We start from the raw sequence: 15,926 nt of genomic DNA on the forward strand, positions 1-15,926 counted from the left end.
CTCTGACCACAGCATCCCCATCTCTGTGATCCCAGAACAGCCCACTTCTGAGATTTTATCAGCCACCTGACACTTCTGCCTGTATTTTTGACTTTCTCGAATGTTGCTCTCTCTGCCCTGCGAGTGTGCTCCCGAGCCTGCCCTACACAGTATGCAGGAAGCAGAAAGTACCTACTTACCAAAGGGGTGAAGAAGGGCGAGCACACGAGAGGAGCATTCTTGGGGTGTCCTCCCTGCTTGGTCCAGATGCCCAAAGACTGCCCCGTGGGCCGGGGGTGGGACCGCTCAGGGGAGGAAAACCCTTCCACCTGCCAGAGCCTCCGCGGCCTTTCCAGAAAGCGTCCCTCTGGGAGCTGCCCCTCACTCCGGCTCGGTGCCCACTCTGCTCCTGGGGTGTCAGTGCGAAGCCGGTGGGTGACCTGGGGTCCGCTGTGGTCACCCCCAGAGGGGCAGCTGTGGCTCTGCGTTCACCTGTCTATCCTGCCCAGGAACAGAAGTAACGCAGTGTTGGGTTGAATTTAATTGGTTTCTACCCCTGCCCGAGGGGCGACAGTAAACCAGTCCAGCTGTCCCTTGGCTGTGAAGAGCCGGCAGGGAAGCTGCTGGCGTTCCGGTCCGTCCGCGACCGCCAGGGGCGGGGGCGGGGGGACGCGCAGGGCCACGCTGGCGCGGTCGGAGGTCGGAGGGGGCGCCCGGCCCACGCGCTCGCTCTTCCCGCGCCCCCGCCGAGCTGCCTAGAAGAGCGGCCGCCCCGAGCCTGAGTCAACTTCTGCGGGCCCCGCGAAGCCCCTGCCAGGCCGGAGCGTCTCCGGGGAAGCAGCAGGATGCGCTGGGAGGGGGTGCGCGCCTCCGTTTCTCGCTGTGCCCCCGGGCGGGTCCGCGGGGTCGACGGAGGGGGGGCCGCGGCGGGACTGGGAGCCTTCCCCGCCCCTGGGGCTGCGCGGCCGGCGGGAGGATCGGCGGAGCGGCCCGAAGGCCAGGACGGCGCAGTGGCGGGGCCTCGGGCCGCCCCCGCGCGCCCGCCCCGGTGCAGCCCGTCCCCCCCTCCCCGTGCAGCCTGCCATGGGTGGGGGCGACTCCGCAGCCCGGCCTCCCCGGGGCAGCCCGCCCCAGTGCAGCCCGTGTCCCCCCTCCCGGTGCAGCTCCTCCCACCCCCATCCCCGGTGCATCCTCCCGCCCCCTCCCCCGGTGCAGCCCGCGCCCCCCGCCCCGGAGCAGCCCGCCGTGGGTGGGGGCCACTCCGCAGCCCGCCCCCGCGCGCGGACGCTCGGGGATCGCCAGCCGGGTGGCAGCCGGTTGCCCCGGGGACGGCGCGGAGAGGTGGGAGGGGTCGGCGCGCCGAGCCCGGCGCACTCCCGAGGGTCCCACTCTCTTTTCTCCCTCCACGGGCGCTCCCGGCAGAGGAGCCAAAGGGGGACTGCGGCCCGGACCGCTGTCTGCCCTCCAGGGCCCGCGGCGACCCCTCGCACGCCCGCGCCCGCCAGGGCGCAGGAGCCTGTGTGTCCCCTGCGGGGAGCCGCGTCCCGCGCGCCATGGAAGCCGCTAACGTCTCGGTGGCCGCCGCCGGCGTCGCGCTCGCCCCGGGACCCGAGGCCTGCAGCAGCGGCCCGAGCCCCGGCCCCGGCCCCGGCCCCGGCCCCGGCCCCGGCGGGGTCGCCCTGGCGGGCCGCGAGCCGCCTTTGTCCGTGTTCACGGTGCTGGTGGTGACGCTGCTGGTGCTGCTGATCGCGGCCACCTTCCTGTGGAACCTGCTGGTTCTGGTCACCATCCTGCGCGTCCGCGCCTTCCACCGCGTGCCGCATACCCTGGTGGCCTCGACGGCCGTGTCGGACGCGCTCGTGGCGGCGCTGGTGATGCCGCTGAGCCTGGTGAGCGAGCTGTCGGCCGGGCGACGCTGGCGGCTGGGCCGGAGCCTGTGCCAGGTGTGGATCTCCTTCGACGTGCTGTGCTGCACCGCCAGCATCTGGAACGTGGCGGCCATCGCCCTGGACCGCTACTGGACCATCACGCGCCACCTGCAGTACACGCCGCGCGCCCGCCGCCGCGCCTCGGCGCTCATGATCGCGCTCACCTGGGCGCTCTCGGCGCTCATCGCGCTGGCGCCGCTGCTCTTCGGCTGGGGCGAGGCGTACGACGCGCGGCGCCTGCGCTGCCAGGTGAGCCAGGAGCCCTCCTACGCCGTCTTCTCCACCTGCGGCGCCTTCTACCTGCCGCTCGGCGTGGTGCTCTTCGTCTACTGGAAGATCTACAAGGCGGCCAAGTTCCGCTTCGGCCGCCGCCGCAGGGCCGTGCTGCCGCTGCCCGCCGCCGTGCAGGTGAGGGGCGGGCGGCCCAACGAGGGAAGGGGACTGGGGGGGGGGCTGCCGGGGGAGGGGGGGTGCCGGGGGAGGAGGGGGTGCCGGGGGAGGAAAGGGTGCCGGGGGAGGAGGGGGTGCCGGGGGAGGGGGGGTGCCGGGGGAGGAGGGGATGCCGGGGGAGGAAAGGGTGCCGGGGGAGGAGGGGGTGTCGGGGGAGGGTGGGGGGGGTGCCGGGGGAGGAGGGGATGTCGGGGGAGGGGGGGTGCCGGGGGAGGAGGGGTGCCGGGGGAAGAGTGGGTGCCGGGGGAGTTGTGGGTGGCGGGGTAGGGGGCGCTGCCGGGGGAGGAGGCAGCCGGGCCGCGCGGAGAGTTGGCGGCGGAAGCCTGCGCGCTTGGGGCGCGCCCGGGAGCGCTCGGGGAGTTGTCATCCGCTCTGCTGGAGCGCGCACCGAGGGGGCGCGTCACTGCCCCGGGCGCGCCCCGTGGGGCTGGCCGCCCGCGCACCGGCGCGCGGAGAGGAGGTTCTCCAGGCGCCCCGTGGGGGTCCGGCGGCTGCAGGGGCTGCCGGGGGCTGCAGGGGGCTGCGGGCAGCGCGTCTGCGCAGCGGTGGGGGCTGAGGAGCAGCGCCCCCGTCGCTCCCCGCGGGAGTGATCGTATCCCTGCGAGGCCTGCGGCTAGTGCCACGGCAGAGGGCCTGGGGCGCGCGGAGGAGCACGCGGCTGTCCCTCCCGCGTCCGCCGCACCTGCTCCATCCTCTGCAGTCCAGAAACCGGCTCTCGGCCTGGGTCGGCCAGCCGCCTGCCGAAGAGGGAAGCGGCGTGAAGTAGAACTCAGGAGTCACTTTGCTCGCCCTACCCCAACTTCAGGGCTTTCCTCTAGCGACTTTGGAACCAGGTAGAGCTGTGGGTTCAAATCCCAGCTCGGGACATTGGGGGCAACTGCTTCATCTCTTTTCCACATCTTTAAACCAGTTCATTCCTGGCTCATAGGGCTCTTGGGGAGGAAGGATCACAGGAGATGAAGAGTGTGAGGCACCAGCGCAGTGCCTGGCACCCCGGGGTGGCTGGAGGAGAGATCAACAGGGTGTCCCCGGGCAATCCGCGGGAACAGAATCCTGGAAATGGATGAGAGGGAGGAAGGCACATTTGGCAGAACTTCTCTGACTGTATTTAGAACTGGAGCTTTCTGCCTTTTGGCCAGGCCCTAACACGTGTCAGCTCCCTCCCACCCTGGAAGCCCCAAACTTTCCCCTTTGGGGGAGGGGGTGGTCAGGCCACAGGTCCTGGAGAGTAATAACAGGACTTATTGCCACTTCCCAAATACAATAGAGTGGTTGCACTTTGTCTGTAGGGCTACTTCCAAGACTCCCAGGGGATGCCTGAAACTGCAGGCGGCGCGGAGCCATCTATATTGTTTTACCTATACAAACGTACCTAAGGTAGAGTTAAATTTAAAAATCAGGCACAGAGATTAACAATGTACCTAATAATAAAATGGAACAATTCTAACAATATACTCCAATAAGAATTATGTGAATGTGGGCTCTATCTCAACATAGTTTACTGTACTCACCCCTCCTCCGGTGATGCAGTGAGGTGATAAGAGGCCCACGTGGGGACATGAAGTGAGGCGATGACACAGGCACCCTGGTGTGGTGTGAGGCTACTGCTGATCTGGATGATCAGGGCCATCTGCTTCCGGGACTGTAGTTGGTCAGGGATAACGGAAACTTCGGGAAGTGAAACCAAGGATGAGGGGGAGAGGGGACCAGTGTGCCCCGTCCAAGGAGGAAGGACAGCCAGCGGGAGGGGGCGGGGAGAAGGAGACAGTAAGTTTTCTGTTGTTAGTTTTAATTTTGGAAAGTTAACTCAGATACGTAGGCTACCCAAACATATGCGTTTTAAGAAAGCAGGCTTTTTTCCTCTTCATTAAATGGCAGAGGGATTTTGTAGCATAAAACAGGAATGTCAGGACTATAGTTAGAAAGTGTTGGTAGGGGAGAGCTTTATTCAGAATTAATGATGTTCTTTGAAAGGTCCCTCGGAAATGCCTGGGGTGGTTATAGCTTTTCTGTCCGAGTGCGGAGGTAGGGCTGGCTTTTAATAGCTCCATCCATCCAGTGTGCACCCAGAGAATCCTGGAGGGTGGATGTCGGACAGGCTTGGCAAACCTCAGCCTGGTGTCATGTTTGCGGGACCCCATTCAGGCCGCTGATACCAAGAAGAAATGAGGGAACAGGAGCCTGGCCAATCGGGGTGGCCATGGGTGAGGAGACAACTCTGGGAGGCAGGGCCAGTGTTGGGACCTTCCACTTGGGGGCAGTGGGACCTCCAGGGGAGCCCTCTCCCCGCTTCGGGGCTGCAAATTCTCCTCCCTACTACACAGTATCAGTCCAAGCCCTGGCTGGGACTCTCGGGTCACATGATTCTGAGACTGTGGGTGTGACGGTGTTGGAGAGCATCCTGCTTCTTCAGCCTTCAGCCGGCTCTCACCCAAATGCTGCTGAGTCAGCATCTCCGAGCTTTCTGGCCACAAGACACCCAAACAGAACTTTAAAATAATATGCTCAGAATACTATCTCTCTACCTTCCCACCTCCTCTCCTCCCTCCTCCCCCGTCCACACCTTCCCCCTCCTTACCTCACCTCCTTCCCATCTGCTGTTTCCTGCACTCTAGGGAAAATGAGTTAAATCTGGGTCCTGCAACATATCTGTACTGCTTTCTCTGGGCAATAGGAGCATTTATGAAGTCTGAAGACTCCGGTAATGGGGCTGTGTACATCCTTCACCCTTTTTGCAGTTCGTGGCCAAGTCCCAACACTGAGATGTTATCAGAACGAGAGCAGCAATAGTTCCTGTGGAGTGATTTAATTCTCTGGGGGCAAAAATGCAATTTTTGAAAGTACAGCCAGAAACCAGCGTCTGCCAAGTGAGCCCCTCCCTCCAGACACTGATGCTTTATATTCATTCTTCTCATTTCATCTCTATGACCCTGCCAGTTTGGCCGTATTATCTCTACCAGTCAGGATAAGCTAAGATGTGCTCAGCCACAAATGACCCCCAAAGGGGCCACTTGTCTCCCTCTCAAAGCTCACTGCGGGTCCCACAGCCCTCCTGCAGAGCCAAGCAGCAACTCAAGGATGCGGACCACTTGCCCCCTTCCAGCTACGTGGACCACTTGCCCCCTTCCAGCTACGTGGACCACTTGCCCCCTTCCAGCTACGTGGACCACTTGCCCCCTTCCAGCTACGTGGTCTTGAACGACTGGCTTCCGAGGTTGCGGAGTGAGGGGAAGAGACGGATAGCAATACAGCAGCCTTTAGCTGCCTTGCCCTGGGCCCATGGGCCAGCCGCTGGCTCTCAAATCCAGGGAAGTACGTGGATTATTTAATGAGCACTGTCTTTGCCACCAGCCCTCATTTTCCAGGGGATAGAACTCAGTCGCTGCAAAGTGAGTTCAGTTAAGACTACAGAGTTATCGGGGATCCCTGGGTGTCGCAGCGGTTTGGCGCCTGCCTTTGGCCCAGGGCGCGATCCTGGAGACCCGGGATCGAATCCCACATCGGGCTCCCGGTGCATGGAGCCTGCTTCTCCCTCTGCCTGTGTCTCTGCCTCTCTCTCTCTCTCTGTGACTATCGTAAATAAATAAATAAAAAACCTTTAAAAAAAAAAAAAAAAGACTACAGAGTTATCAAGTGGAGAAGCTGAGGTCCCCGATCTTTGCTTGGTCACTCCTCCAGGCCGTCCCCCGGGACGTAACTGCTGAGCACTGATCCACTGCCCACAGGCACCTCACCTTCACAGGAGTGAGGCAGCTGTGCTCCAGGCAAGGTGGGGCATGGGCGCAGGGTCCCGATTCTCTGCACGTGAACTCTGACCTTCCCAGGAGAGCTGACCACAGCTGAGCACGGAGGCACCCCCACGTTCTCTTGGGATGCGGGGTTCATTCCTTTCTCTCAGCTCTCTAGACCGACCGCCACATACAGAGTATGTTCTGGCCCCCACCAAGCAACCCCCATGGGGTGTGATTGTTGCCTACTGCCCCATGCCCTTTGCTATTTAGAAGACGAAAAAAGCAAAATCAATGGAGATGACGTATTTGGTTTTTTAGAATGTGACGTCAAAGTTTCTTCCTTCCAGTTGTTTGACTGCTGTGCCCAAGTTGAGAGCAAGGTCTAATTATTCAGTGGGCACAGTAGGCACACTACCCTTTTAGGGGCCCGTGGAAATGGTTCAGTTTTAATTTCTTTTTTTTTTTTCTAAGATTTTATTTATTCACGAGAGACACAGAGAGAGAGGCAGAGACACAGGCAGAGAGAGAAGCAGGCTCCATGCAGGGAACCCGACGTGGGACTCTATCCCGGGTCTCCAGGATCAGGCCCTGGGCTGAAGGTGGCGCTAAACCGCTGAGCCACCCGGTCTGCCCCAGCTTTAATTTCTTTTAGAATTAGGGTAAGAATGAATATGATAGCAATGAATATATAATCATGTAGCCAGCCCCGACTATATTAGTCTTCATAATAATATGGTCCTAAAATATAATTTTTAATATTTTTTAATGGAGGAAGGGGCCCACAGAGAAAAAGATGCCTAGGGCTCATGACTATGATAACGCAGTGCTGGTTGACACCCTTCATTCCCTCACTCACTCAATCAGTAAACATGTGGTGGGAGACAGGGGGCACGGTGGTTAAGAGCATGGGATTGGGAAGCAAGGAGACCTGGATTTCAATTCTTTTTGTGCCGCTCATTAGCAATCTAACTGAGTGACTTAACCTAAGTCTGAGTTTCCCTGTAGGTAAAAGGGAAGTACTGCGCCTGCCTCATAATATTCTTGTGACGAGTGAACCAGATCATGGTGTATATGGAGTCTCTAAAATAGTAAACCACCCCCCCCCAAAAAAAAACATAAATAAATAAAAAAATAAAATAGTAAACTATAAGTGAAAGCTGCTGTGCCACCTTCATTATTATTTTTTAAAATTCCTCTTGTAAGTCATAAATAATGAATTATGATTTTTTTCCCCTTACTGCTGTTACTCATCATCCCAGGTAGGAGAGTTTACCTTTTGGTTGCACAACAGATTAGCCCAAAGATCAGTGCTGTGAAACAACAAACATGCATTAAGCCACAGTTTCTGTGGGTCTGGCTTGGGGATGTCTTTGACCATGTGGGCTCAAGGTCTCATGTGATCAGAGACCTTGGATGTTGGGTGGGGCAGCAGTCATTCAAAGGCTTGGCTGGGCCGGGGACTCTGCTTCCAAGATGGCTCACGCACGTGGCTCTTAGCAGGAGGTCTCCTCAGGGCCGCTTGAGTGTTGTCACAACATGGCGGCTGGCTTCCGCTCCTCCGGGAGAGCAGAGCAAGGAGGAAACTGCAGGGCCTTTTATGACCTGGTCTCAGAAGTTACATGAGCTCACTTCCCCTCTATTCTATTCACTAGAAGTGAGTTGCCAACTCCAGCCCACCTTCAAGGGAAGGGGGGTTAGGATCCACCTTTGGGAAAGTATCAGTGAACTTGTGAACAGATTTTAAAACCACCACTGTAAAAAAAAAAATAAAAAATAAATAAAACCACCACTGTGAGGTACACAGATGGTGTTCAAAATTACATGACTGTTACTGACCTGTATGTTAGACAATGTGGTAGCCTCTGAAGTTTAAAAAATGAGCAAGCCAGGTCTCTGTTCTCAAGGGATTGATTTTAGTAGACCACAAAACTGTGGAATTAAAAATTCAGTAAAATCTTATAGGTGCTCTGCTAGAAGTCTGTCCAGAAGACAGTGAATGGTCCTGAGAGACTGAATAGTATATGGGAAAGCACTTTGCACATGGTAAAGGGCCTAATAAAAGTGTAATGTGGAGCTGTAGGGCTTGTGACAACTTGGATCTGAGTGTTAGATAATGTTATGTTATAAAATATTTGCCTCTCTGAGCTCTCTGTATTAGCATAAATAAGTTTTGTGTCATAAGCATACAGTACATATATGATTCAGTGACCTGACATCTGTACAGAGCCCTTTAAAGTTTTGTGTCACTTGTCCACTGTTTAGGTGTCAACTGGACCACCCCAAAGACTAAGCTGCTGGTGGGCTTGCAGGTTTGTCAGAGCTCGGGGTTGGGAAGAGGGTGGTGGAAAGTCACCACCCTCGTTCTGATTCCATCTATTAAAAGAACTGTGGGCTCAAACACATTCCCATGCCAGACTGCAAGGTTATTTTAACTTTGGGAAAGTACATTTTATGAATCAAATTGTGTCAGTGGTAAAAAAAAAAAAATCTGATTTATTTATTTATTTATTGAGACACACACAGAGAGAGGCAGAGACACAGGCAGAGGGAGAAGCAGGCTCCCTGTGGGGAGCCCAGTGTGGCACTCGATCCCAGGACCCCAGGATCGTGACCTGAGTCAAAGGCAGACATTCAACCACTGAGCCACCCAGGTGCCCCTATGGTTTGATTCTTTTAATATTGGCACCTGAGAGTCTGAGAGTTTCCAGAAGTACTTGGATGTGTTAAGGAGCATTTCCTCTACACATTCAGAAATGCCCCTGGCTTTCCCCAACTCCAGAAACTTCTTCATTTTCCTTACGTTGTGACGTTCATTCTGTCTCTTCACATCTACTTCCATTTCTCTCTTCTCTCTGATTGGATTGTCAGGGAAGAGTGGAGGGGAGAAAGGGAAAGGGAGGGGGTGGAGGTAAATATGGTACAGGGACCATGTCTCTTCACAGTGACCTTGCAATGAGCTATTCCTCAAATTTGTGTAGGTCTTGGAGAAGATTGAGCTTCTCAGTGGAACACTGAGATCCGAACTCCATGGTTCTTAACCTCTTGGTAGGTTGCAGATGCCTTGAAAATTAAAGAAAGCTTTGGACTTGCGGCCCAGAATGTTACCTGGATGTGTGGTCACCCGATTTGCATAGGGCACTCCCTGAAGCCCATCTTTGGAGAGTGCTGCTGAGCCTTCCTTCCCCCTGGCTCTCCTGGGAGATGGAACCCACAGTGCAGGAGTAACTGTGACTCTCTGAGGCAGGGCTGTAGTCATCGGGGCATAGCCCCCAGGGGGGCAAATCAGAATACTGAGTCTGCACATTACATGTGCAAAAGGCAAAGTCTCCCTTCTTGCCACTACTCCCTCCCTTCCACCCTCTGTGCCAAGAATCTCTGGCCGGGGGTTCCAGGGATTTCTGGGTATGAACTCTTGCCACAACAGAGGCCCTTCCATTAGCATCCACTCATAAGGAGGAGATGACTTCAGGTCAGATGATATTATAGCTGAAAATACAGATGTATTCCCCTTCTCAGCATTAATTCCAGTGGACCTTTAGCCAATCCATGGTGACTAAACTCCCCATAAAAATCCATGTTCTCCAAAGACAAGAATGGTAGCAATTGTACCTTATGTTATGATCACACCTAAGAGCTTAGCAAAACTATTCTCTGTTGTGAATAAAATTACAATGAAGGGAAAGTTATTTTTTTTTTGAGCATAGCCCGGTTTTTTTTTTTTTGTTGTTTCACAAGAAAGCTTTCTGAACTTTTCTTTTCTCTTCTTTTCTCTTTCCTTTCCTCTTTTCTCTCTTCTCTTTCCTCCCTTCCCTTCCCTCCCCTCCCTTCCCCTCTCCCTTCCTCTTCCTCTTCCTCTTCTCTTCTTTCCACATGAAAAGCAGTGGAGGAAATTTCCTGATCTAGTTTGTCAGACAAGCTAAACAGTTTCTGTTCACTTTGAGGGATTATTTTGGTTAGTTATCTCCTTAAAGTGCCTTTGGGAAGTGCGACATGGAGCTTGGGTATCTCAGTGAGGCCTGGGCAGAGAGACTGGAGCCCCAGCTCTTCAGGTCCTGACCTGCCGAGCTCTGGTTAGATACGGGGAATTCGAGTAACAATCTGGATTGCCTTCAGCCCTAATCAGAAATCTCTCTTCATGTCCTCTCTCCTCTCTCAGATGTTGTAGGGCTTGGTTGGTCACTATGATTAGTGCGGTCACCCCACCAGCCTTGTAAAGAGTCTCGCTGCCATACTGGATGTCTGACCCCTGGGGTCACAGCGCAGACTGGTATGTTTGTTCCACGAGTGATTAGGACCATCTCTCTTCTTTCTGTTTCCTCTCCTATTTCTTATTAAGATATTTAATTGAGGGCAGCCCTGGTGGCCCAGCAGTTTAACACCGCCTTCAGCCTGGGGTGTGATCCTGGAGACCCGGGATCGAGTCCCACATCGGGCTCCCTGCATGGAGCCTGCTTCTCCCTCTGCCTGTGTCTCTGCCCCTCTCTCTCTCTGTGTCTCATGAATCAATCAATAAATAAAATCTTTAAAATAAAAAATAATTTAAAAAAAGGAAGCCTGAATCCTTTATAATGGGTTGCAAGCAAAGCTGCCTGCTTTTCCATGGGCAGACACTATCTCAATTTTCCAATTGTTTGCTTTACAAACATCCTCGAGAAGCCAGTCTAAACCTGGGGCTGTCCGTGTCTTCACTAGCAAAATGTGCAGAAATGCAAGGGACATCCAAAGGAATCCCCCATTTTCTAATTCAACAAATTTGCACTGAGTTTTTACCATATGCCATACATGATGCTGCATGCTAGGGGGACTCTTCAGGGGACATGCCAGTCATGGTCCCTGCCCTCCTGGAATGTTGGTGGTGACACAATATTCTGAACAAGGATTCAGAATCTGTGCCCTGGCATCAGAGCACAGGGAATTGTGGGACAGAATATTTCAAATTGGGACTTGATGGGAGATCATCACGACAGAGTCCTCATACACACGGTAGGTGGCTAACAAACATCTAAGCGTATATTGTCTGGCAGATTTGGTCCTTAATCAACTTTAGATGAAAAAGCCTCAGATTCTATGGAGGTGTTAAGGCAAGCTCATCTTTTAGGTCCCGTCCCAGCGTGGCCCAGAGAAGCCCTACAGCCCTGGAATGGACCCACTAGGCAGGCACCATGGTTCTGCTTTGTCCTGCTTGTATGGCCTTGGCCATGACATCTAGTGTCTCCAAACTTCTGTGTACTTGGAGCACCACTCCTTTTATAGCTAGACCCAAAAGTACCGGGTCCTACCTTTGTGTGCATCCAACAGCCTGCATTCTACTCTGCCAATTAGGGGGTTCTAACCAGAGGTCAGAGGCTCCCTAAAGCCTGAGTGATCAGTTTTCAGACAGGTGTGCAGACGGAAAGTCAGGGTAAGGAGGCTGAGGAGAGAGAAGACCAAAGAGGAAAGAGGGAGAAGCTCAGGGACGGTCCCAGAGCTGCAGCCAGAGACCCTAGACATCACCAGGAAGCCATATACGTCCATCCTGAAAAAATCTCAAGCATGAGTATCCTTAAAATAGATTCTACTAGGGCACCTGGGTGGCTCACTCAGTGACGTGTCTGCCTTCAGCTCAGGTCATGATCTCGGGGTCCTGGGGTCTAGCCCTGGTTGGGCTCCCTGCTTAGTGTGGAGTCTGCTTTTCCTTCTCCCTCTGCCCCTTCCCCCACTCATACTCTCCCTCTCTCAAATAAATAAAATCTTAAAAAAAAAAAAAAGAAAAAAGATTCCATTGGAACCCATCCAGATCAGTCACCTTTACTAAAGGTGCAGAACAACAGGTAGGGATTAAGAGTGTGGTCTCAGGTTCAGAATACTCCCCTTTGACTTCTAGCTCTTCCACCCAGTAAGCAGCTGGGTGATCTTGGACAAGGTATTTAACTTCTCACGGTGTTTTCTCAGCTCTAAAATGGAGATGGGGGGATCCCTGGGTGGCTCAGTGGTTTAGTGCCTGCCTTTGGCCCGGGGTGTGATCCCAGAGTCTCGGGATCGAGTCCTGCATCGGGCTCCCTGCATGGAGCCTGCTTCTCTCTCTCTGCCTGTGTCTCTGCCTCTCTCTGTGTGTCTCACATGAATAGATAAATAAAATCTTAAAAAATAAAAAAATAGCAGCCTGTGTGGCTCAGCAGTTTAGCGCCTGCCTTCGGCCCAGGGTGTGATCCTGGAGTCCCGGGATCGAGTCTCACGTCGGACTCCCTGCATGAAGCCGGCTTCCCCCTCTGCCTGTGTCTCTGCCTCCCTCTCTCTCTCTCTGTTTCTCATGAATAAATAAGTAAAATCTTTAAAAAAAATAAAAAAATAAAAAATAAGATGGAGATGATAATACCTCAACAGTTTGATGTGAGAACGAATTCAAGCCATCCCTTACAAGACTTTAGTAAAGAATCTGTTTTATAGTAACTTCTCTGGAGCTCTTCTGAGCCTCTTTTGGTTTTCTGTTGGATGTTACGCTTCAGATAATGAAAGCCAAGCTAGTCAGTCTCCTTGCAAATCAAGACCATCCCAGCCAGGTCGACTCAGTTTCTTTAAAGCCGTTTCTGGAAAGATTCTACAGTCTTCCCCGTCTTCCTACCTTGATAGAAGCGCGAACTCTTCTCACTGTAGCATTCCAGCTGGTCTCTCTTTACATCTCAGGCCGAATTCGTAGATCTTCAGGATGATTTGAAGGTAATTTGGTGGGGACAGGTGACTTGGGACCCTACTCTTCTGCCATCTTGCCCCTCCCTCTCAGATTCTACAGTCTTCCAGCGTCTCTCTCTCTCTCTCTCTCTCTCTCTCTCTGCACAGGCCGTAGCAGGCTCAGGTGGAAAGCTAGGAGTGCAGGGGTCTAGCAAACACATGCCCTGGTGGCGCAGAGTTGGATTCTGCTAACCGCCGCAGTGCTGGAGGCCAGGTGGCCAGGTATTTTAAACCAACTTAATCAGTGAATTTGCCTTTTTCTGGTTCTCTTCCCCCAGGAGCCCTTTTGAACTGAATTCACCCCATTTCTTTACCACAGCAGCATACCAAGGATTTGGAATTTCCCTTACGCACCGGGAGGGCCTCCAGTGCCCAGGAGGCCGTTTAGGTCAGCAGAGAAGTGGCTGGGAAGTGCCCATTACTGAGCCCAGAGGGAGGAACACAAGCATGTCCCCTTCCACTTCTGCTCCTGCTCTGCTAACAGTGTTCCCTCCCCAGGGGACAGCTAACTATCACGGGGGGGGGGGGGGTTCAGGATGACATGTGTGGTGGCCCACGATGAGAGAATTGGCCAGTATGTGTCTTCTAAAGGGGAATGGGGACATGGGGCTCACGCCCGCCTGCGGGGGGGCCGGCACACCTTGGGAGGGCTCATCCCAGGGGCTCTGGCTGGCCTCTGGGGGGGGTGCAGGGTGACGGGGGGTGGGGAATGCGGTTTGGTCTTAGTGGCATCGCTTGCCTTGTGGTGTCTCTCTCCAGGTGGGGGGCGGGGGGGTGTGTACTGGGAAAGGAGAGGAGTCTTGTCCATACCTCCACGATCTGTTTTCAGGCTGATGTAGTGAATCTGAAGGTGGGGCCGAGGGGGGGACCCCAGGTTTGCAGCATCCTGGCCCCCTCGGGGCTCCTCCGCCGCTGGGCTTTGGTCGTCCTGACACAGTGTGAGAGGACGACGTGCTGTGGGCCGTATAGCGCTCTGCGGCCGAGGGGCTGTCCGTGGCGTGTCTAGCTAAATGCACCCTTGCCTCGGAGCCTGTCTCCCTGTGTGTCCCCAGCACCTGCCGCCAAGGCTGGCCGGCAGCACCCAGGCAGGAAGGGAAATGCAGATGTCATGTTAACTCAGCAGCTGTTTCCTGAGCACCCGCCAGGCACCAGGTGCTGCTGCTGGGCCCGTGTGTTCGAGGAAGACACAGTCCGTGCCTGGTTCAGCTTGGACCCGGGTGGGGGTGGGGTGGGGGGCAGATGTAATGGCCATAATCGCACAAAATGCCACGGAAGAGGAGAAAGTGGTACCAACCAGGGAGATGTGATTGAGTTTGGAGGGTCAGAAAGGCCACTCTGAGAGGGCTGGTGGCCTCTGAGACTGAGAGGTAGATAGCTAAAGGATGGGGTGGCAGGGGGGACACTGGGCCGGGGGCTCCTTAAACGGTCTGGGTTATCCCCACAAAGGCATTGACAGTTGTCTTCTGAAAGCTGGGCAGTACAGAACCCCCCGGAATCCACACAGAATCCATTTAGCACATAGTTGTAGAATTTCCTGCAATCCGGGTGCTTACAGGCTGCCTCTCCAGCTGCAAACTTTGTGCCTGGCCCGGGCTGGGGTCCGTTTCCTTTGGGGTCCTGGCCCCAGTCGGAGGCCGCTCCGCGAATCTCGGATGGAAGTGAGCTGGGCCCGCGCTCCGGGTTCGCCTCCCGAGGCCTCCCGCGCCGGGCCAGCGGGTCTGGCCTGTGGCCTGGGCCTCCCGCTCTTACCCGCCTCCCCCCCTTTACCTCTTATCACCTGACACCGCGGGGCCTGCCACTGTCACTCCCAGAAGAGCCTTCAGGGCCTATTTTAACCTGCAGTTTCAGGACCGTTTCCGCCCAGCATTTTCGGGGGACCAGGGTCCAAGCGCGCCTGGAAGGAGGCCGCAGGGGAGCTGGGCGCCCTGGGGCAGCCCCTGGGGCTCTTCGGCCCGGCATCAGTCAGGCTTTCGGGGCTAATGGCACGTTTCCTTTGTTCCAAGGTGAAGGAGGCCGCCCCCGAGGCCGAGGCGGTGTTCAGGGCGCGTCGCCCAGCGGCGGCCTTTCAGGTGCGCGGGGCCGGGGCGGCGGGGCGCGAGCAGAAGGAGCAGCGCGCCGCCCTGATGGTGGGCATCCTCATCGGCGTCTTCGCGCTGTGCTGGATCCCCTTCTTCCTGGCCGCGCTCATCAGCCCCCTCTGCGCCTGCAGCCTGCCCCCCGTCTGGAAAAGCATATTCTTGTGGCTTGGCTACTCCAACTCTTTCTTCAACCCCCTGATTTACACGGCCTTCAACAAGAACTACAACGACGCCTTCAGGAGCCTCTTCAGCAAGCAGAGGTAGACCGCGTGGAGAGCCGGCGGGGCGAGTGGCCGCGGGGTTCGCCCCCCACCCGGCCCTGGGGGATGACCCGAGGCCGGCCCGGCCGTGGGAGCGGCGGTGCCCGGTGCCCGAGGCTCTGGGGCAGGCGCTAACCCGCCAGGCTCCTTCTCCCAGGGCGCTCTCCTTGCTACTCGGGACTCGGGGCTGGGCCGCACACAAGGGCGCACAAGGCTGCCTTGCCCTTCCCGTTTCCCACCCTCTTCCTCTGAGAGGAAGGGACGGACACGGACACACACACACACACACACACACACACACACACACGCCTCAGCACAGGGTCCCAGGGGCCCGCCTTGGGGCGCACCCAGGAGGCTGTCTCCTTTGCCCAATGGCCCTTTCCCTCACCCTGTACCCACCTGATTCAACTTACCTTCCCTGATCTCCAAGGCAGCTCATCCCAACTTGGGAGATGGGAATCATCTAAACGTTGGTTTTGAGAAAAAAAAAAAAAAAAGAAAGAAAGAAAAAAAAAGTGTCGAGTACAGCCCACGTCTACTGAATCGGACTTTCAGAGAAGAGGAGAAGAGGTCTGGTAATTTATATTATTGCGTCCTCCAATTTTTTTTTTTTTTCATCAGTAAGAGGGCTGGATGCTTAGACTGTTCTTTAGCCCAATTAAATTGCCATTTCTGGGGGGAGAAACCCAGGCAGGAGTGCTTTTTAAAGCTCCCTAGGTGGTTCCACTGTGCAGTTGGCCAGTGTTGAGGATGGGGGGGGCGGGGGGGTTGGGGGGGAGGGAGAGGGGGTCC

The 15,926-nt window shown here is 55.5% G+C and overlaps 1 protein-coding gene across 1 annotated transcript; it reads left to right on the plus strand.

Moving 5' to 3' along the window:
* Nucleotides 1-1,532: 1,532 nt before the first annotated feature.
* LOC129503986 (5-hydroxytryptamine receptor 5B-like) lies at nucleotides 1,533-15,140 on the plus strand. The gene is made up of 2 exons (XM_055316540.1): nucleotides 1,533-2,315; nucleotides 14,800-15,140. Exons 1-2 carry the CDS (start codon nucleotides 1,533-1,535, stop codon nucleotides 15,136-15,138), a joined length of 1,122 nt encoding a protein of 373 aa, XP_055172515.1. The 3' UTR covers nucleotides 15,139-15,140.
* The last annotated feature ends 786 nt before the right edge of the window (nucleotides 15,141-15,926 follow it).

This window comes from Nyctereutes procyonoides, unplaced genomic scaffold, assembly GCF_905146905.1.
Source record: "Nyctereutes procyonoides isolate TBG_1078 unplaced genomic scaffold, NYPRO_anot_genome, whole genome shotgun sequence".
NCBI classification, from domain to species: Eukaryota; Metazoa; Chordata; class Mammalia; order Carnivora; family Canidae; genus Nyctereutes; species Nyctereutes procyonoides.

Bases quoted from the DNA above. Each gene is read 5' to 3' on its own strand.
- LOC129503986 (XM_055316540.1), top strand. From the start codon at position 1,533: ATGGAAGCCGCTAACGTCTCGGTGGCCGCCGCCGGCGTCGCGCTCGCC. The intron at 2,316-14,799 runs GTGAGGGGCGGG...CTTTGTTCCAAG, and splicing joins CGCTGCCCGCCGCCGTGCAG to GTGAAGGAGGCCGCCCCCGA.